The sequence below is a fragment of the Notamacropus eugenii genome, chromosome 4, assembly GCF_028372415.1.
Source record: "Notamacropus eugenii isolate mMacEug1 chromosome 4, mMacEug1.pri_v2, whole genome shotgun sequence".
In the NCBI taxonomy this organism is placed as follows: Eukaryota; Metazoa; Chordata; class Mammalia; order Diprotodontia; family Macropodidae; genus Notamacropus; species Notamacropus eugenii.
Genome location: NC_092875.1, coordinates 20,581,392 through 20,602,365, shown reverse-complemented (window position 1 = coordinate 20,602,365; position 20,974 = coordinate 20,581,392). Strand labels below are relative to the sequence as shown.

General features: G+C 47.1%; 1 protein-coding gene across 1 annotated transcript in view; it reads left to right on the top strand.

Moving 5' to 3' along the window:
- The window catches only part of MYO18B (myosin XVIIIB), a 339,875-nt gene that overhangs the window by 111,999 nt on the left and 206,902 nt on the right, over positions 1-20,974 (top strand). Inside the window, exons 16-19 of the mRNA XM_072600101.1 lie at positions 3,548-3,707; positions 10,354-10,537; positions 11,696-11,891; positions 16,839-16,948. Coding sequence (XP_072456202.1) covers positions 3,548-3,707; positions 10,354-10,537; positions 11,696-11,891; positions 16,839-16,948 — 650 coding nt within the window. The remainder of the gene's footprint in view (positions 1-3,547; positions 3,708-10,353; positions 10,538-11,695; positions 11,892-16,838; positions 16,949-20,974) is intronic.

Below are 20,974 nucleotides of genomic sequence, written 5' to 3'. Positions count from 1 at the left end.
AGTCAGTTTACATGGAAGTTTTGCCATTACGCATTTAAGAAGGCTGATGGTGACTACAGCTAGGTAGTGGCCTGGCTTGGGGTGAAATCCTGACGTATGCACTTACTTAGTGTTTCTGGGGTGTGTGGCTCTGGGCAAGTCATTTAACCCCTGAAAACCTCTTCTGGAAGGTGAAGGTGATGAGAGCACCAGGAGAGAACACGAGATAACATATGCAAAGTACTTTGGAAACCTGAAAACATGAGTAAGTGCTTGCTATAATAATGGGTATTTACATGGTATTTTAGGTTTGTGAAGCACTTTACATACATTCCCTCATTGGGGTCATACCACAGAGGAGAGGTTCATACTACAGATATCATTGTGCCCATTTTGCAGATAAGGAAATTGAGACTCAGAAAAGCTAAATGACTTATTGGTGATCGCACAGCAAATACATTTCTGAGGTTAGATTTGAACCCTGAACTCCCAGCCCAGAACTCCCAGTCACACTACCACAAATGGCTATATTTAAAAACAGATGCACCCAGTGATGATGATTCAATTTAACCAAGAATTTTTTGCTTTGTGGCACAGTGCTTCAATAAGTAGTGAGTATCCCCAGGGCATTTAAAGGGATTTGATTAACATGTAGAAATATGCCTGAGTAAAACAAGGTGCACCTATAAGGAAGAGGAAGTTTTTCTAAGGAGACCCCTGTGTGGCTGTGCACCTTCACCTGCTTAGTAGCTGGCATGCCCATTTGGGCCACAGAAGCTCCCCAACCTCCTCTCACAGTGCCAGCTACAAAGCCAGGTTGTACTGTCCTCAAGGATGGAGAAGTTGGTGGCATGGGAAGTTTCATCATTCTCCAGGGGACAGGAAGCCTCTCCTAGCTTGGGCCCTCCTCCCACCTCCCACCTCCTACCTCCTACATCCCACTCCCACCTCCCACCTCCGATCATTTCATGTCTCTGTCATCATCTCCACAAGCTGCCTGCAGCAGGTTGGAGTATCCTCCCAGCTCTGGGAAGAGGATGGCTCTATTATAAAAAGTGATTGTTGTTCACAAGCTCATGGGCAGGCTTTGAAGAAAATTAGAGGCAAAAGATGGCCAGAGATTCTACAAATGCCATCCATCAGTTACCATGAAGTCCCTTGCTTGAATCGAACCAGATACACGGGGTTCTCACATTAAATCTCTTTGCATCAGCATGATTTCAAACCTCTCTGAAGCCTGTTTCCCCAGTTTGTCTCTGGAAATCTCCCCTGATGGGAGTTCCCTAAAATATTCTGGCTTATATAAGCACTGTTTTTTACTTTTTTTTTTTGATCACACATCTATCTCCTAGGATTACTTTTATGGAAGCCTGTAGGAAAGTTACTGCATGCAGGTTCAAGGCACTCTCTGGGTCCAGGCCTGCTCAGAACCCTATCTTATGAGTCCACATCAGTATGCTAACTTTTATTAGTAACTGGAGGACACAAGTCAGAACATGAGCCATTTGCTCAAAAAGCACAACAAAACAAAACAGAAAAACAAGAAAATATTCCCAGTACACTCATGGGACAGTTTCTCACAGGTTAATGAAAAAGACCACACATGCAGAGAACATAGGTGACCAGGAAATACCTTGGAAGAGTAATCGCAGGCAGACATAGAACCAAGGAAGTGTAAGTGAAGGGTACACATCAGAAAACCACATGACCAGAGACCACTTATGGAAGGTGCAGGGTAACATCTTTAATATTGCAGAGAAGCTGATGTCCTCTGGTAATGTCACTGAGTTTTCCCCTGCTGGGAACTGAGTTTATCATTCTCTGTCATCTTGTTTTTCCTGAGTATCTTCTCTAATCCCAGAGTCGCAGAGCTGCTCCCTGCTGGCTCTTCAGTTTCACCTTTTCAGGGTTATCTATCTGCTGCTTGTATCCACCAAGAGGCAGTGGCTAGCAAGCCTCTCCCTGATAAGAGCAGGCTGTCATTTTTTAGTGCATAGCTGAGGTTATGAGCCGCTGTCCCTACCCAGGAAGCTAATGAAAGATAGGAGAAGGCTAAGATTGTTATAGAATAGCAGAATGTTAGTGATTTAAAAGATGCTGAGACGTAGTTGTCTGGGACCAAGAATTGAGTCTACACAAGGAGACAAAACAGTAATGGAGGTAAAATAACAAGCCAGGAAGAGTGCTTAGGAAAATCTCATGAAGGAGAAAACCTTGTCAGCAGTGGGAATCAGAGAAGGCTTTCAGGAGTAAAACTTGAAGGAAGAAAATAATTCAGAGAGGAGAGGAAGAGGGAGGAAGGGCATTCCGGGCATGGAGTGGTGTGGGGGAGGAAAGGTGACCTGAGAGGATTCAAGGAGACAGGAGGATGGGATCAAGGGGAAGGCTGGGGCATGAATAAGGAGTCTGGCTAGAATGTAGATTGCATGAACCTACTCCTCAAGGTTGTTGTGAGGATCAAATGTGATACTGATGTAAAGCACTTAGCACAGTGCCAGGCACATGGTAAGCACCATATACATGTTAGCTGTGGTTGTTGTCATTATTAATTAGATGGAGCAAGGCCTTAAGCAATAGGCTAAAAACATCAATCAGTCAAGGTTAACTGATCACCTACTATGCTAAGTGCCGGACATGTTCAAATTTGTGTCTTAGGAGTGTAATTTGGGCTGCTGTGAGAGGGGGGATTGGAAAGGAGAGAGTCTGAAAGCAGAGAAGTCAGTGTGGAAGGCACCGCAATGGTCCAGCTAAGAAGTGATGAGGCTTAGGGCTTGGACAGTGACCATGGCGGAGGACACAAGAGTGGGGGAGTCAAGGGATGTTGTGCAGGGGAGGGAAAGGGAAGAGTTGGGGGGCAATGATGATGTTTTGAGAATTTTCCAGACCTCCTCCACAGCCCTTATTTTCCCCCTAATTAGAGCAGGGACTAGAGAGTAGGGGCTATCTTTTTCCATTTGCATCCCCCAGTCTTAGCACAGTGCATGGCACATAGTACACTCTTAATATTTTTGCATCCATTCATTCATCAGTTCATTTGTTTCTCATCTAATTCTTTGTAAACTTTATAAACCACACTAGAGTACCTGGTGTGCTCTGCAGCAGCCTATTTAAGAAGGAAAGATGGTAGGGAACAGGTCAGAGGACCTGGGGCTCATATCCTGGCTCCTTGGCTCTTCCCATGTATACCTATGAGACCTCAGGCAAATCACTGAACTTCCCTGGGCCTCAGTTTTCCTCCCATCTAAAATGAGGGATTGGATTAGATGCTTCCCAGGGCCCTCCAAGCTCTAGAAGTGTGATCTATTTTAGAAAGATTTTCATAGAATGGTTAAAATTAAAGAAGTTTTGCCAGAGGAAGAGGTGATCAGTTGTCCAGGAAACTCGGTTCTGTGCAAGAGTTATTTGTAGATTAAGAGTACTAGCCCTGGAGTCCAGAAAGTTGGGAACAAATCCTGCCTCTAACGCTGACGTTGACTTACCTGGGGTGAGATGCAGCATGTAAAGTACTTGGCCACTTTGCAAGCCCTAGACACGTGTTCTGCCAAATGTGGCTGTCTCCCTGTTTCAGAACCACCTGCCTTCCGCAAGTGTGAGCATGGCCTGCAGTTTGAGATCTCCCACCAGCTGGGCAGGGACCCTGTGCGCTATGACCTCAGTGGGTGGATCCAGAAAGCCAAGCCCAACCTCTCGGCCATGAATGCTACTCAGGTCCTGCAGCAGTCTACAAGGTGAGTATTGTGGGACTACGCAAAGTGAGGCATGGACGGAGGTGCACCCAGGTTGGAGGCACCAGCGTGGCCCCCAGCTGGCACCTGCTGAGCAGTCCTGGCTCGCTCCTGGGGTTCCTCTACACCTTCTGTCTGCTTCTCCAGCAACAATGACTGGGAAGATGAGAATTCTGGGGAATCATGTCTCTCCTTAATGAAACAAAGAGCTTTCACTTGAATTGGAACTTGTAAAATGCCTCCCTGGGGGCAAGAGTGGAGCTGACAGAGGAGAAAACTGTCCTTTTGGGATTGTAGGGGGAGGGAAGAAAAAACCCTAAATGTGACTTTTCTTCCCTTGCTTTTCATTAAATCTGAAAGGAGATGATGTGGCTGGATTCCCATTTATGGACATTTGGAACTGGAAATCATAAAGTTGAAATGACGTGTTTTGTAGCATTAAAAAAACGTAGGCTGCTGAGTGGTCAGGCCATTGCAGAGGTGCTGGCCACAAGAATGGAACTTTCAATGAGCTTGGCTCTGGGAATTACGAAGGAATAGTTGTAACTGATGGTTGATGGATGGCAAGCACCTCAGGGACCGTGGTGGGTGTGGCGTATTACAGAGTGAGTTCCTGGGGATCTGGGCACACAGCATGGGGGAAGAAAACCTTGGTGTCATGGGAACAGAACTGGGCTTGTCTCTTGGCTCTGCCAATAAGTCCATGACTTCAGGGAAATCATTCAACCCCTCTGTGCCTCAGTTTCCTCTTCTGCTATTGTACATTGAAATAAGTCCTTTTTTCTATCAGCCTTAGTTATTTTATCCATAAAATGAAGGGGTTGGGTTGTGAGATGATCTCTCTCATGTCCCTTCCAGCATATGCTCCCATGACTGTGTGACCTTGGCCAAGTTATTTCCTCTCTCTCTCAGCCTCAGTTTCCACAACTATAATAACAGCTGACATTTCTGTACTGCTTTAAGGTTTACAAAGTGCTTCCCAAATGGGATCTCATTTGATCCTCATGAGAATACCAGAAGGGATTCTTCTTATCTCTATTTTATTTATTGATTATCTGTATTTTATTCTAGTAATAAGGTGCTCTTATCTCTCTTTTAAAGACAGGGAAACTGAGGCAAGAAGAGGTGAAGTGACTGGCCCAGGGTTACACAGCTAGTAAGTGTCTGTGTCAGGATTTGAACTCAGATCTCCTGACTCAGTCCAATTCTCCATACACTGTGACTCTTTCCCTTAAACTCAGTTTCCTTAGTTTCACTGATTCTTGTGAAAGGAAAGGGTTGTAACAGATGATTGCTAGGGTGCCATAAAGGAAGAGTAACAATCCTCATTTTAAAATTTGAACTGGACCTATGGGACAGCTAGGTGGTACAGTGGATAGAGCACTGGGCTTGGAGTCAGGGAGACCTGAGTTCAAATCTGACCTCAGACACTTTCTAGTTGTGTGACCCTGGGCAAGTTATTTCATTCAGTTTCTTCATCTGCAAAATGAGCTGGAGAAGGAAATGGCAAACCACTCTGGAATCCTTGCCAAGAAAACCCCAATTAGGGTCACAGCGAGTCGAAACAACTGAACAGCAGCCTTTGGACATGTGATTTCACTGGTGGAAGGAACTCCCAGTGAGGAAACTCCATCAGGGCAGATGAACACCTACTCTTCAACTTAGAATCTTAAAGAGTTGCCTCATTTTTCAGATAAGGAAACTGAGACTCAGAAGAATTGAGTTAATTATTTGCAGTCCTAGAGAAGTAACATGGAATGGTGGATTGACTACTGGACCTGGAATCAGGAAGACTTGGGTTCAAATCTAGCCTTAGGCACTTATTTGCTGTGTGACCCTGGGCAAGTCACTTAACCTCTTCCTGACTCAGGCTCCTCATCTGTAAAATGGGGTCACAAGAGTACCTACTTGTGAAGATAGAATTATATCATATTTGTAAAGTGCTTTAAACTTTAAAGTGTCATGTTAATACTGCTAATTGTAGCTACTGGCTGTGTGACCCTGGATAGGTCACTTAGACTCTCAGTGTTCTGGGCAAATTTCTGTGGTTCTGGAGTTGCAGAGAGTTGTCCACTTGCATCTGACAGTGTGGTATAATCTAGAGTGCTGTACCTGGATTCAGGAAGACCTGGGTTCAAGTCAGTGCTCCAAATGACACCTTAAGTATGTACTATATGCAGGAGTGTTTGTGTGTGTATGTGTGTGTGTGTGTGTGTGTGTGTGTGTGTGTGTGAGAGAGAGAGAGAGAGAGAGACAGAGAGAGAGAGAGAGAGAGACAGAGAGAGCTAGAGACAGGGAGAGAGAGAGAGTGGAGACAGGTAGAACTCACATCATTTAGTGGCCACGATGAATCCCATCTTTAATAATGTGGATACACAGTCTGTGGCCAAAGAGAATTATTGCAAAGGGAAATCAACCAACTGTCCAACTAGCATTTCTTCAGTGCCTCCTATGTACGGAATGATGGGTCTAGAAAGAAAAACAAAATAGCCTCTGCCCTTGAGAAGCATACATTCCCCCCTCCTATTGTTGTATCCTGGGGTTAGGAAGCAGCCAACAAACCATTATTAAGTACTGACTGTGTACTGCGCACTGAAGATATAGACACACAAAACAGTTCCGAGACTCCCAACCCCTCAGGGAGCTTCGGTTCCATTGAAAGAGAGAAATATACAGATATAAGTGCAGAAAACCTATAGTCAAACCCCACCTCTAGTAAGCCCTTGTTAGATGCTGATTGATGGAGATACAAAGACAGAGAGGAGATTCTGGTCCCTGCCCTCAAGGAGAGATGAAGCAGTGACCAAGGCAAGGGCAACTGGGCTTTGCCACCGGGTGGGCATTTGCAGAAGGACAGGATCTGACATATGCCAAGGACTTACTAAATGCTTGTCCAATCAGATGAATGTCCTCTATTTTGTCCCTGTGTATGTGTGGCTAGCTGCAGCTCCTGTAACGGCAGAGGGGTAGGAAGAGACTAGGGGGTGATCAGCTGCCAATGTGAATATTGCAGAAAATGTTATAGTTGGAAGGGACTTTAGAGAACTAGTCCAGTGGCCTTTTTTTCCAAAGGGGGAAACAGAGGCCCTGGAAGAGAAAAATACAGGCCTAAGGTCACTAGCTAGTTTTGCAAAGCCAGTGCTAGTCTTGGTCTCCTAGGCTGTCTCTGAGATACAAAGGTGACTCCCAGGCATTGAGTCTCAAGATTGGCTCCTTTGATTTGGGGGCAATGCCACGGCTTTCTTTCTCTGGGATATTTATCTCAAGCGTAATGAAGGTCACTAGATTTCTAAGAGGATAGAACTCTGGGCCTGGGGTCAGGAAAACCTGAGTTCTAATCCCACCTGTCACTGACCTGCATAATTGTAGACATGTCATGCTCCTGCTCTCTGACCTATAAAGGTGAGGCCACAGGCATCGCTGTCCCTTAGGGCAGACTCCGCTCTGTCCCAGTAATCATCTCATCTCACAGCCTTGCTTTGCATGCATTTCAAATGAAATGTGATCCAAGGCATTGTTAGTCTCCGTACATCTGCTATCCATCCAACTTGCTATTAAAACACCTTCCGCTCATTTAGAGAAGACTCATTTTCCTAATGACCCTAATAGCCGTTTGGGGCAGGAGATGGAGATGGATTGAGTCTCCCAAGGAAGAGGAGGAGGAGGGCTAATTATAATCTCAGGGCATGCTTGCACCTTGGCTAGATGGGATCCCCAGGCCATCTGCTGATTCCTTTTGGGACATCTTAGAATTTACCAGTGCACATAGTCTTCTCTGCTCTTTTCATAGGATCCTTGGAGATCATCAAGTCAGCTCCCTCATTTTTATAGATGGGGAAAGTGAGACACAAAGGGTTATCTTAGTAATACAGAGGAAACATTTGATCCTCACATGTGAGGACTGGGATCAGAGTCCTGATAGAACTGGACTGAGACGTACAGTAGAAAGAGGGCTGAATTCAGTCTTAAGACCTGAGGGTGAATTCTTCAGCAAGTCTGGGTTTCCATTTCCTCATCTGTAAAATAAGGAAGTTGAACTTAGAAGGCCTCTAAGGTCCCTTTGAGCTCTAGATGCATGATCCTGTGTGTGTGTGTGTGCATGTGTGAGAGAGAGAGAAACAGAGAGAGAGAGAGAGAGAGAGAGAGAGAGAGAGAGACAGAGACAGAGAGACAGAGACAGAGACAGAGACACAGAGAGAGAGACAGAGAGAGAGACAGAGAGAGAGACAGAGAGACAGAGAGACAGAGAGACAGAGAGAGACAGAGACAGAGAGACAGAGAGACAGACAGAGAGAGAGACAGAGAGACAGAGAGACAGAGAGACAGAGAGAGACAGAGACAGAGAGACAGAGAGACAGAGACAGAGGGAAAGAGAGAGGCAGATAGAGACACACATAGATAGAGACAGAGAGAGACAGACAGAGGGAAAGAGACAAAGAAAGAGGCACAGAGAGAGAGAGAGAGAGAGAGAGAGAGCGAAAGAGAGAGAGAGAATGTCCAAACTGAATCTTCTTGCCTGTCTAGCCTTGGCCAAAATCAGTTATCTGCCTGAGTCTCATTTTCTGCATTTGTAAAGTGGGGATAATATTACCTGTACTCCCATGATTGCCACAGGGAGCCAAGGTGATAAGGTATTAAAGGGGACGACAAGCAAATGTCCACTATCATGCCACTAGGGAGCAGTGTGGAGCAGTGGTTAGGGAGTCAACCTGAGCTTCTGGAAGACTTGGGTTCTAATTCTATTCCTGACATGTATGGACTGTGACTCTGAACAAGTCCCTTAGCCCTGCAGTGCTCTCAGCAGCTAACTCGATGGGACTCTAAACTCCTGTTGAGTTTTTATTTTTTAGTTTGGGTCACTGAAGGATATTTTCTCTTATACCCAGGGCAGGACCAGAAGGTTGGTGTTGTCAATGACATTACTTGGGTCAGGGTCTAGCCCCTCCTCAGCCAGTTCAAGTCAACAACCATTCATTAAGCTCCTGCTGTATACCTGGCACTGGGCTCCGCCCTAGGGATAGAAAGACAAAAAAAGAAATGAGGCAACCCTTGCCTTAGAGGTGCTTACATTGTACAAGAGGGACAACCTGTACCAGTAGGAGTGGAGAGCAAGTGCAAGAGGGATGGCGCTATAATGGTAGCATCATGGTTAAACTGGAAGCACCTTGGAGGCTGTTTAGACTTAATCTCTCCAGTTTAGAGATGAATAAACTGAAGTCAAGAAAAATCACAGGAACATAAATCTAGAGCCAGGAAAGACTTCAGGTGAACCATCTGGTTCAATCACAACTCAATTTACAAATGGGAAAACTGAGGCCAATCCCTCCTTTTACAGACAAGGAAACCAAAGCTCAGAGAGATGGCTGGACAGATCTAGGGTTGATGGGGGTTTTAGGGATCATCTGTTTCAATTGCCTCCCACTCCCATTTTACAGATGAGGAAACTAAGTCCCAGAGTGGTTAAAAACCATTAATATCTAGAATTGGAAGGGACAGTGGAGGTCATTGAATTCAGCTTGTTCATCGTACAGATGAGGACCTGGCGTGATTTGCCCAAGGTCACACAAGCTGTAAGTGGCTGAGACGAGATCTGAACTCAGGACTTCTGACAACAAATTGGGTGTTTTCTAGACTTCGAAATAGCAATTGTTTCTTTTTTACCCCGGAACCCTGAGGGTCTTCTCCTTCCAGTTTGATTTATTTTTTTTTATTAAAGGAGCCACCCCCTTGAGCAAGTACTTTAAAAAGTCTATTCATTGAATGCTATAGGATCTTAGTCTGAAAGGGCCAGGGTTTACATTGCATCCTGGGTCATCTCCAGCCATCCTGATGAATATCAAGCCATTAGAGCCAGATGGCTCAGGAGGAGAAAGTGAGATTGATGACCTTGCACAGCCCTCCTTCACTCAAATCAAAGTCAACTGCAAGTCATGTCATCATCTGGATGTCATGGTCCTCTTCCAGAATGAAGGACAAACACCCTAACCCTGTTATCTGAAGTGGGGCCCCACCCATCTAGCTTGAGAGTGCATGCTGTGACTTTCTGAGACCTTTGCCTCCTCTGAGTCCAAGGTACGGTTGCTTAATCAGGGTCTGAGATCTCACTCCTCTGTAGCCCTTAGTAGAGGTAAAGAGCTGGACCTAAAATCAGGATTGCATTCGAGACCTGGCTCTGCCACTTTTCAGAGATTTCCTTACAGTCACCTTGGGAAGGGAGGTTGTAAATATTGTCACCCCCATTTTACAGAGAAGGAAACTGAGGCAGAGATGTGTGCTGAAGTTCTAGCCCACTGTGCCTCAGCTTCCTCCTTTGTAAAGTGTAGGTAACAATACTTACTATCTCTCTTTCCCTAGGTGGCTGTAAGGACATCTCTATAAATGGTAAAGAACATCATAAGCTGTAAAACATTTCAAATATGGTCAAACATGCTGAAGTGTTTCTTAAGCAGATGCTTGTGATAGAGAGCATTTCTTCATAGTGTAAACTCCTACAGTGTGATCTGCCTTGGTGAGGACCCCTGGGGACCCTGAGAGTCCTTTATGCTGATGGAGCCTTTTGAGGCTGGGCACAGGCATAGAGTGGGGGGCTTGGCTTGGGGTGTCCATCCTCCACAGAGCTGCCTGATGATCATGCATTTCCCCTCCCCAGGGAGGACCTCAGCAGCTTGTTCCTACCTCGCTCCAGAGTGCCCCCGGTCTGCCGGGGAGTGACCGGAATGGAGGGCTGCTCCCAGAAGGCCTTTCATCGGGTCGGTTGTGTGAGGAAGACATTTGCCAGTAGCTTAGCAGCTGTGAAGAGGAAAGCCGTGTGCACTCAGATCATTCTGCAGATGGTGAGCCTGCCACAACTTCACCCCATCCCTCTCCTCCTCCTCCCTTCCTTGGACAGCTCATGTGAGGAAGTAGTTGACCAAGGAGTGGGAGGGAGGGGCTCTAGGAAGACCCCTCTTCCCTACTGTTAAAAATTTGGCCACCATATGGCCACAGTGCCTGAAATTCCACCATCAGACCTTGTTTTAAACTAGGTCATTCAAACTAGGTCCATTAGAGGAATAATAGCTAACATTTACATGGCACTTTCTGGCTTTACAATCATTTGTTCATCTGATCCTCACAACAACGAAGTAGATGCTATTATGATCCCCATTTTACAGGTAAGGAAATTGAGACAGGAGAGGTTAAGTGACTTGGCCAGAGTCACACACAATGAAAGTGTCAGGGGCCAGATTTGAACTCTAGTCTTCCTAACTCCGGGCTCATCCACTAGCTGACTCACCACAAAGTGAAAATCAAATGAGACCTTATTTTTAAAGTGCTTTGTAAACCCAAAAAAGCTGTTACATCCATGCTAACTTATTGTTATTATCAATAATAATCATAGTACGGCTGGATGTGTTGCAGGAAGGTTTCCTTTCTGGGTGTGGGTTTGACTTGTCAGCCACGGAGATCCCTCTCAATGCACCTTGAGCAGGTGCATTGAGCACCTGAAGACAGGAGTTGTCCCAGTCTTGGCTTGACCTCGAGATGTGACCTAGGGAAAGTCACAGCTTCGTCTTTCCTTCTCTGTAAAGTGAAGAGATTGAACTAAGCATCCTCTAGCTGTTTCTCCAGCCTGGAGCGTCTTTCTTCCCTTGTTGACTTTGAGCCTTGGTGTGTGGTTTTTAGGGAGAGGGAGAACAGTGTGGCAAAAACTTCAGGTAGAACCCTTTCCTTATGGTCTAAAGTAGGGGCTCGCTCTTCTGGAGGGGGGAATGTAAGGGGGAAGGCATCTGCAGGATGAGAAAGTGTCTGGTGAGGCAGTGGAGATGTCTGGAGAATGGGGAGGGGAGCTGGGAATCTAGGCTCCCAGTGGGCAGAGACCTTCATTAAATCTTGGTATCTAAGTACCATCCCTAGTACGTATTTATTGAATCTAATTGAAAGCCACTCCTTCTTCTAATTAACTCCTCCTGTAAGTCCCACCCAGCCCTCTCTCTCCTTCTGTGCCCTAGGATGCTTTGACCAATGTGATCAAAAGATCCCAGTTGCACTTCATTCATTGCCTGGTTCCAAGGTCAGGATCGGAGGACAGAGGAGGAAGCGCCAACCTGGCACCAGCTCATAGAGAGAACCCCATCGACATCTCCATCCTGAGGGTCCAGCTTGCTGGGGCTCAGGTCCTAGATGCCCTGAGGCTGCACCGGATTGGTAAGTGGCCCTGTTCTGGGAACAACGGGGAGAATCCCCCAGCCCCAAGAGTACTATCTGGAGCCAACAGCCCTTCAAAGCACTTGCCTCTTGTGCCCTCTGGGATCCTCCCTCCCTCCCTCCCTCCCTTCCTTCCCTCCCTCCCTCCCTTCCTCCTTCCCTCCCTCCTTCCTTCCTTCCTTCCTTCCTTCCTTCCTTCCTTCCTTCCTTCCTTCCTTCCTTCCTTCCTTCCTTCCTTCCTTCCTTCCTTCCTTCCTTCCTTCCCCTATACAGGCACGGTCTCCATCTTCACCTTTTCCCAGAAGGGTGCCCCAGCCCCTGGGGTTTCTGCCCTGTTTCTAGCCCCTCCCCCCTTTCAGCAGCTCTTTCTGTAGGCTTCCTCTGGAAAATGGTGTTGCTCAGAGAACCAGGGAGCCCTGGGCCTGAAGGCTACCCCCTCCCTCAGGGGACCTGCAGCCTGGGTCATTGGACAGCTCCACCTCCCTACCCCTGCAGCTGCTGAGCCCTGTCCCATAGTGATGCTGAGTGCCTGCTCCAAGCAGCGTCTATGGTCCCTGCCCAGCTGATTCAACTGGGACCTGAGCTGGAGGAATGGTGCATAGCCTCCTGGGGCTATTGTTAAGTCAGTCAGGCAAGGAGACCACTATCTGCTGGCTGGGCCACCTGAGCCTCTGGGCTTGAGGCAGAGGGAAGAGAGGAGAGAGGCTTTCTATGGTGCCTACTATGTGCCAGGTCCTGGACTAAGCACTTTTTACAATTATTATCTCATTTGATCCTCACCACAATGCCGGGAGGTAGGTGATCGTATCCTTATTTTATAGGTAAGGAAACTGAGGCCAAGAGGTTCAGTGACTTGCCTAGGGTCGCAGACCTAGCAAGTATCTGAGGCTGGATTTGAACTCAGATCTCTCTGACTACAGCACCCATGGCTCTATCTAGCTGAATCTTACTGCTCTCCCTTCAGAGCGGAAGGCTCCCCTGTCCAAGGGCCACTGGGAGCCATGCACACAGGAGAAGGCAGAGTTATCATTTGCAGATGCCTCTGGGCTAAGGAATGAGGCAGAAAGGGGCTGCTGGACCATAAACCACAGACACAGGGCATCGAGAGAAGTGTACTTATTACCAAGGCAAATAACAAGGAGAAAGACAGCATGGAGGTCAGGAAGACCTGGGTTCCAATCTTGCTCCATATAGTCCCTAGCCATGGGAGCAAGAATATCAACCTTCAACCCTGGTGAGCCTCAGTTTCCACATCTGCCAAATGGGTATAACAATGCTAGCAATGTTTTCTCATAAAGAGATTCTGTAGGTAGAGTCCTCAGTAAAGATTAAAATACACTCTGGACTATAAACACCAGCCAGTGTGGAAGCAGCACTGTGTATGTAGCAGAGCGAGACCTGGGTTCAAGGCCTTCTTCTCCCACCTCTGTGCCTAGCACCATGCTAAGTGCCAGGGATACAAGCAGAAAGGACAGGTCCTACCCTCAGGAGCTTTCATTCTATGGGAGAAACCTCCTCACGTAAGGAAGCTGTTTGCTGTGGGGCCAGACTCTTTGCCTCAGTTTCTTCATTTGTAAAAAGGTGATAAATCATAGGACCTATTTCGCAGGCTGCTGAGACGGTAAGAGATAATGTATATGACACAAACATGGGAGTATCTGTCATAGTCCCCAGTCAACCTGAATTTGATTCCACAAAACACCCTTCGAAAGAAGAATCATTTCTGGCCATGTAACTCCCCTGCTTAAAAATCACCAATGGATTCCTACTGCCTGTCCAGAAAAATCTAAATTCCTTTGCCTGCTGTTCAAGGCCCTCAGAACACCTCCCAGCGATTTCTCCTGGGACTCTGAGCCAAACTGGACAGCTCCCTGTCCCTGCTGAGCACCAGCTGCTGCACCTCTCTGGCTCTAGGCTTTCCCTAACAACTGAAATGCCCATCCTTGAGAGTCCAGTTCGCATGTTGCCTCCTTCAATGAGTTTTCCATGATCTGGGTGGTGGGTGGTGGTGTCCTCCCCTTCAGGCCTTGCCCCAACAAATCTCAAGGCTTGTAGATCCGCAGCTGGAGGGGGCCTCAAGGGCCCTGAATCCAGCCTTCTTCTTTCACGAACATCACCATGCATGGATTCAGACCTTATTGTGTGCCAGGCTTCGTGCTAAGTGCCTAAAGTCACCCAGGTCAGGTTAGAGGCAGGATGTGAACCCAGGTCCCTGACTTAGAGCTAGCAGTCCTCGAACTATGCCAGTCTACACTTTATGTTCCAGCTCCCAGGGCTCTGTGCATAGTAGGTGCTCTGTGCTCCTTGGGGCAGCCCTTGACCCCTGCCCAGGGCACAGGCATTCCCTCCAACATAAGACCTTGTCCCTGTTCTGACTGGAGCTCAGTCCACAGTCCTGTGATCCTTTCATCCTGCTGTGATTCCTCGAGGTTTTATAGAATCATCAGATTCCACGCTGCCAAGGACTTCAGAGACAATCTAGTCTAATGCCCTCATTTAAACATGAGGGAAGTAGGGCCCAAAGAAAAGGGACCGAGCTCTCCAATATTCTACAGTGAGGAGGGGACCCAGCTGTGACTGGAGCCAGGTCATTCCACTCAGGATTGCTTCCCCTGCTTCCCCCACAATTGAAAGTCAGGCTTCCTCAGGGAAATGCTGGGGTCACAGATGTAAAGGCTGGAAGGCCAGCCTCACAGTCAGAAACACCTGACCCTCGTTGGCTGTGTGACCCTGGACAAGTCACTTCTCACAGGGCCCCAGGAGAATTCCTGTGACTATAGGTTGCAATCAATCAAACAGTTGGAGGTGTAGAGGTCTGGACTTAGAGTGAAGTACCCCCAAATTCGACCCAAATACTGCTTAAGGACTTGACGTGGGGAATGTCACTTAATCTCAGTTTCCTCAGCCATAAAATATGGCAGCTGGTCTTTATCACCTCTGAGGTGCTTTCTAGCTCCAAAGCTATGATCTCGTGATTATATAAGGCAAAAACACCCTGTTGCCTGGAAGGAATTGCATTTTAATTGGGAGATAACATGTCAAAGAAAAGGCACATACAAGAAACATTCAGAACGGATGGAAGGTGACTTTTAATGGAAGGGTCTAGCAGCTGGCAGAAGAGGAAGAGCTTTCTGCTGAAGGTGTTTGAGTCTCTAATCAGCATCTGAGAAGGGGCTGCACACAGATGGCCTGGGAGGGTCAGGCCAGAGCCCCAAATGTCCCAGAAACCTCTGATTTCTGCAGACGGAGACCACCTTCACTGATGCAGGTTGGAACAAGTGTGTTGCTTGAGATACTGAGATATGAGTTAAAAGACTGAGTGTCAGAAGCTGCATCAGAATCAAGGCCTTTTGACACCAAATTGAAGCCTTTATGGTCAGAAGTTTGGCTCGGAACCTTGGCTCTGAGGTTAAATTTCCTCCATTCTCCTTGGTCCCAGTCTCTGGGGCCAGTTTCCTCTTCTCTCCAATGAGGGGGTGTGGGTGAAGTGATTGTGAGGAATTTATTCTGGCTCTAATACAATGATTTCTCCTAGGGAATTGATATTGGCTTCAGGCATGGCTGAAAATATTATCATCAGTGGCTTGTGGTCTAAACGCCTCATTTTGTAGCAGAAGAAACTGAGGCCTGGAGAAGGCAAATCATTGGTCTAATTGGGTCACACGACTGGTAATTCATAGAATCATAGATAGGTCCAGAGTTAGAAGGGACCTTAGATGCCGGCTACTCTGATCCCTTCACTTTAGAGGGGAGGAAACCAAGGCCCAGGCTATATGGGGAGTCAAAAGTGGGATCTGAACCCAGGCCCTCTGCCTCCCAACAGGGTCACTCTGCAGCTCTTGGACTCTGAGTGTGATGCTTTGGGCCAGATGTCTATTTGTTAGAGGTTGAACAAAGGTAGATACTCGCAGACATGGAATGATGGTGCTATGTTCGGTTTGGAGGCTGGCCTCCCCTTACCCTCTCACCTCACCATTGTGTTCCTAATAGATACACCTTGCTGGGGTCTTTTGGTGAGCTCAGAGGGAGCTCCGTTCAAACAAGGCCAGACCTGCATTCCATTATTGATTTCCCCTTCATCTTCAGAGCTTCAAGTGGAGTAAGGAAAGATAAAGTTACCGGGGAAAGTGTTCACAGGTCACCCACTGCTGGTGAACCCACTGCCTGGCACTATTGCTTGATGACAAATGGGGCTACTAGTGTGAATCTTAGAGATAGAGCCACCTCATATGACTTATTAGAGGGAGCATGAAGGCATTGATAGGAAGCTGGACTTGAGTCAGGAAGTACTGGGTTCAAATCCAGCCTCTGACACTTACTTACCAGCAGTGTGACCCAGGGCAAGTCACTTAACCCGTTTGCCTCAGTTTCCTTATATGTAAAATGAGGTGCAGAAGGAAATGGTTAGCCACTCCAGGATCTTTGCTAAGAAAATCCCCAATGGAGTCATGAAGAGTCAGATGTGACTGAAAAATGACTGAAAATTAAAAAAAAAATTGTCCAGGGTTGTTGAGATCAACAGACATAGTAGTTTTAAAGTGCTTTGCAAACCTTAGTTGTTCCACTGGTCATGTCAGGCATCTTTTTGCTCCCATAGACATGGAGGATGCCCATATCACTAGGTGACTTAGAGTGGAAGGGGCTTGGGAGGTCATGAGGAAACCAGAAACAATGACCTCTCCAAGGACGCAGCCTATGTCTGAGGTGGGATTTGAACACAGGCCTTTTTCTTGCTTCTCCAGGCTTTCTTCCTCTTTCACTGATTGTCCTCTTCAAGGACCATCTCCAAGCACACCTCCTCCAGGGAGACTTCCGTGCTTACCCAGGCCCTACTGGAACCCTTCCCTTTATGTCTCCTGACAGTTTGGGGGGTATGTTGGCCTATGGCAGGCTTCTTGGACTTTCCAGCAGGCTCATGGCCCACTTCCCTTTGCTTCCCTCCCCCAGGTTACACGGACCATATGAGCTTCACTCGATTCCGGCGGCAGTTCCAAGGCCTGGCTCCAGCGTTTATGCAGAAGCATTTGCTGCCCCATGAGAGGGTGGAGGAGAGGAAGGTACAGGATACTGCATGGAGGGATTCTGGCTGGGGAGGAGATACCTTAGCAGAGGCTCTCACCAGTTCAGGGCCTTCGAGGTGGGAAAAGGGCTAGATCGGGAGCTAGAAGAAACCTTGCGCTTAAAAACCAAGTCTTAACACTTACTTGCTGTGTGACCAAGGACCCATTGCCTAACCGCTCTGGGCTTCAATTTTCTCATTTGCAAAATGGGGATAATAGTGACCTGACAGGGTCATTATAAAGCTCAGAACTGATCATGTTTATAAATGCATCAGGTAAGTCTCTGGAAATGCTGAATCAGAGAGCTGTTGCTGGGTGCAAAAAAAGAATTTCACAGAGAGGCCATGGAAGCAGTGGGCAGGATTCGAATTCTTCCTTCCTGCCCATGTTTGGACAAACATATTCCCTTGTCTGAGACTCAGTGTTCTCCTCTGTACAATGAGGGGTTTAGATGGGATGGCAAAAGAGAAAGAGGAGAAAGAGGAGGAGGAGGAGGAGGAGGGAGAAGAAAGGAGGAGTATAGCCAGGGTTATGGTAATCATAGCTAACATGCTTCTAGCCCTTCAAGGTCGACAAGATGCTGTTAGTGTTCCTATGAACTTTGATCTGCTCCTTGCCCCAAAGCTTACTCATTAGCATTGTCATTCAGGGGTCATCAAATCCTTCATCTATGTTCAGCGATCTAGTGTGATCATTATTCATAGACTCATCGTGGTTAAGCTGGGAGGGGCATTAAAAAATGGAATGTCAGAGCTGGGAGGGCCCTTACAACAGAGAATATCAGAGCTGGGAGGGCCCCTAGAACAGAAAATGTCAGAGCTGGGAGGGGACTAGAACAGATAACACTGGAGGTAAAAGGGTCTTTAAAAAGCATTTAATCAAATCCTTTAGCCTAACTTTTTATTGTACAGAGGAACCTGAAGTGATGGGGGCTGCCTCTGACCCCTCCTGTCTCCCAGTTGTGAGTTACAGGACCCGGGATTAGCCCACTGCCCTTAGCTCCAGTCCAGCAGCAGTCCCTTGACTGGGGCCCAGGTCTTGTGCCTCCCATGCCAGGGCTCCCCCTGCCCTTCAGTTTCATCCTTGGGCCCATAAGGATGAAAGTCCCTCTGGTTTGAAGCAAAATCAAGCTTGGGTGAGTGGAAAAACCCAAGAGAAACCAAACCATTTGATTCTGGATGGGGGAAGGAGGGGTGACTTAAAATTCTCTCACCAACGTGGTTTGCTGCGGCAGAGATTTTGGGGGCAATGAAAGTAAACTCCATCCTGCCTCTTATGAAAAAGCTGATAAATATGCATTGGTCGAGTAGCTCTGTCACAGTATGAATTAAACATGAACACGTGCTTGGCTGGGTAAACTGTCAGAGCCTGTGTGCAAATTCAGTTAAGACCTCCCGATTGAATCAGACATGTCTGACAGGCAGAAAAGGTCAGTGTTGTTCTTAGATACAGATCGGAGGGGAGGGTTTCTGTGGTCAGGAGGAGGTAGGGGACAGGTCCAATCCTCCATGTTCTCGGTCTAGCCTGGCTTTGAATGCCAGGATTGTGTCCCAGAAAGTTGGTGGCATCCAGGACTGTCACTTCTAATGGAGGGGCACTCAAGGCAAAAGTTTACCCATGCCTTACCATACCTCTTTCTCCTAGTTGATTTAGCATTAGAAGGGACCTCAAAGGTCAGTTAAGTTCAAACTCTTTGTTTATTGGTGAAAGCTCACCGGTCATACAAGGAGCAAGTACCAATGCCTGAATTTGAGACCAGGTCTTCCGATGCTGAGTCTGGCATTCTTCCAGGAAGCTGGCTTGTGGGGCTCTAACCCCTTGGTCTCTCTAGGACCAGCTTCCTGTTCCCTAAAAATGCAGGGCCTACTTTGAATTGCCTCTGAGGTCCCTGTGGGCCCTGAGTGTGTGATTCTATGAGCAGGGTTCCAAATTCCTCTTACTCTTTGAGGCTTTAAAGAAGTCTCCTAATGATAAGCCTTGGGGGCTTCCAAACCATCCTTTCTAGACTTTGCCTAGACTCGGGACTGCTTGGAGTTGGGAGTTCCTTTATTAGAATGAGGCTAAGGAAGTCCAAACCAGGCTTCAACTAGAACCAGCCACTTTCTATGGAGGGGAACTCTGTTGTGAATCCAATGAGTGTGTTTGATCCTGACCCAAAGTCCTGCAACTTCAGCATGGAGAATGGGAGGGACCACGCAGGGAGACCCCGGGGTGGCTCAGCCTTCGTCACTAGATGTGTATCTCAGGCAAATGCTACTGTCCAGAGTTGCTCAGCGCTGTCGTTGGCAAAGGAGGATATTTCACCGTTCATTGGAATTTTGTGGACTCTCAGCTCGCCTGCCTCCTTCCAAGCCTGAAATGGTGTGACTTGATGATTCCCTGAAGCCTGGAATCAGCACATGAGAGGGATCCTGATCCATCAGACTGTTTGATACTGGTTCACAAGGAGTGTAAACATCCAGAAGGTGCCTCCCTTAGCCTTCTATAGAACTAGACTCATCAGATTTGATCTGTGAAAGAGTTTTTACAAAATGGATTATCAAAACAAAGAACCTGAAGTGAGCTAAAGCTTAGAATACAGAGCTGGAAAGGGCCTGAGAATCTGAAATGTCAGGGGCTGGGAAGGTCCTTAGAACAAGGGATGTTAGAGCTGGGAGAGGCCTTAGAACAGGGGATGTCAGGCCTGGGAGGGGCCTTAGGACTGGGGATGGAAGAGCTGGGAGGGGCCTTTGCCCTCCTCAAGTTCCAATTTGCTTAGTTGTGAAAAAGGGGAGGATGGAGCCTGAAGACGGCAAAGATGACGATCTGAGGTCACCCAGACAGTTAGTGGCTGACCCAGAGCCTAAGGGCCAGCAGCAGAAACTGAAGCCAGCTCCACATAGAGCTCACTCACAGGGTCCCAGAAGGCCCCTTGTCCAAGAAACATATTCATGATTGGCTGCTATAGTACTAGAACTTCCCATCCGTGAGCTCACTCCTGGAGAGGCCTTTTGGGAATATTTTGCATTTTGCCTTGGGGAAGGCCCTCTGTTTTCTGGAAGGAGAGCCAGTCAGGAATTCATTGACGATTAGCAAACTGGGATGGGCTACAGCCTGGTTCGTGCTGAAGGAGAGCGAATTGTTGATTTTTCGGTGTGAGCCTTTACACCTTGGAGACTGGTAAACAATTACAAATCAGGGCTTGATTTGTGTTTAAAGGGAGTCAGTTGTTAAATATTTCCTAGCGTGCCCTATGGGCAGGTGCTAAGGTTTACTAGCCAAGCATAAAAGAGACTGCCCCTTCCCTCCCCTGATGGATCTATTTTGACAAGAGGGGAAAAGGTAAGGAAATATCTTCCCTCCCATTTCTCACATGCTTTGTTGTAAGGTTCCTTTCATCCCTGACATTTTGATAAAGGAAAGGAAATCCAGGCATATTCTAAAAAATACAGAAAAGAGGACAGAGTTGGCAGATCACAAGTTAAATGATGACTTTGATTCCTGGAAAATGTTCTAGAAGAGATTTGTAAAGGACTGGCTGAGGAGGTGGTGTGGTATGATGAAAAGGGCCTTGGCATCCGAGGACCTGGGTTTATAACCTGCCTCTGATGCTCACACAGCCTCTTTGGGCCTTAGTTTCCTCCATTGTAAAAAGCAAGGGTTAGACTATGTAGTCTTCAAGGATCCTTCCAGTTCTGTGGCTCTGAGACTCTGAGTCTGTGATCATAGAAAGGGAAGTGGTAACAGGAAGAGCCTTCTAGTTGTAAGAGTTATTGTTCCAAAGTTCCTTCCAGCTTGGGAACATGCAGGGTTTTGTGTTCTAAGGTCTTTCTAGCTCAAATATTATATGTTCTAAGATCTTTTCAGGCTATCAGGATTTTATGTTCTATATTCTAAGTCCCTCCCAGCTCTAACATTCTGTGCTCCAAGGCCCTTCTCAGCCCTGACATCCCCTGTTCTAAGTCCCCTTTCAGCTCTCTTGCTGGATATTCTCAGGGCCCTAATAGCCTAGTCATTGTGTTCATCTGTGATTCTCTGCACGAG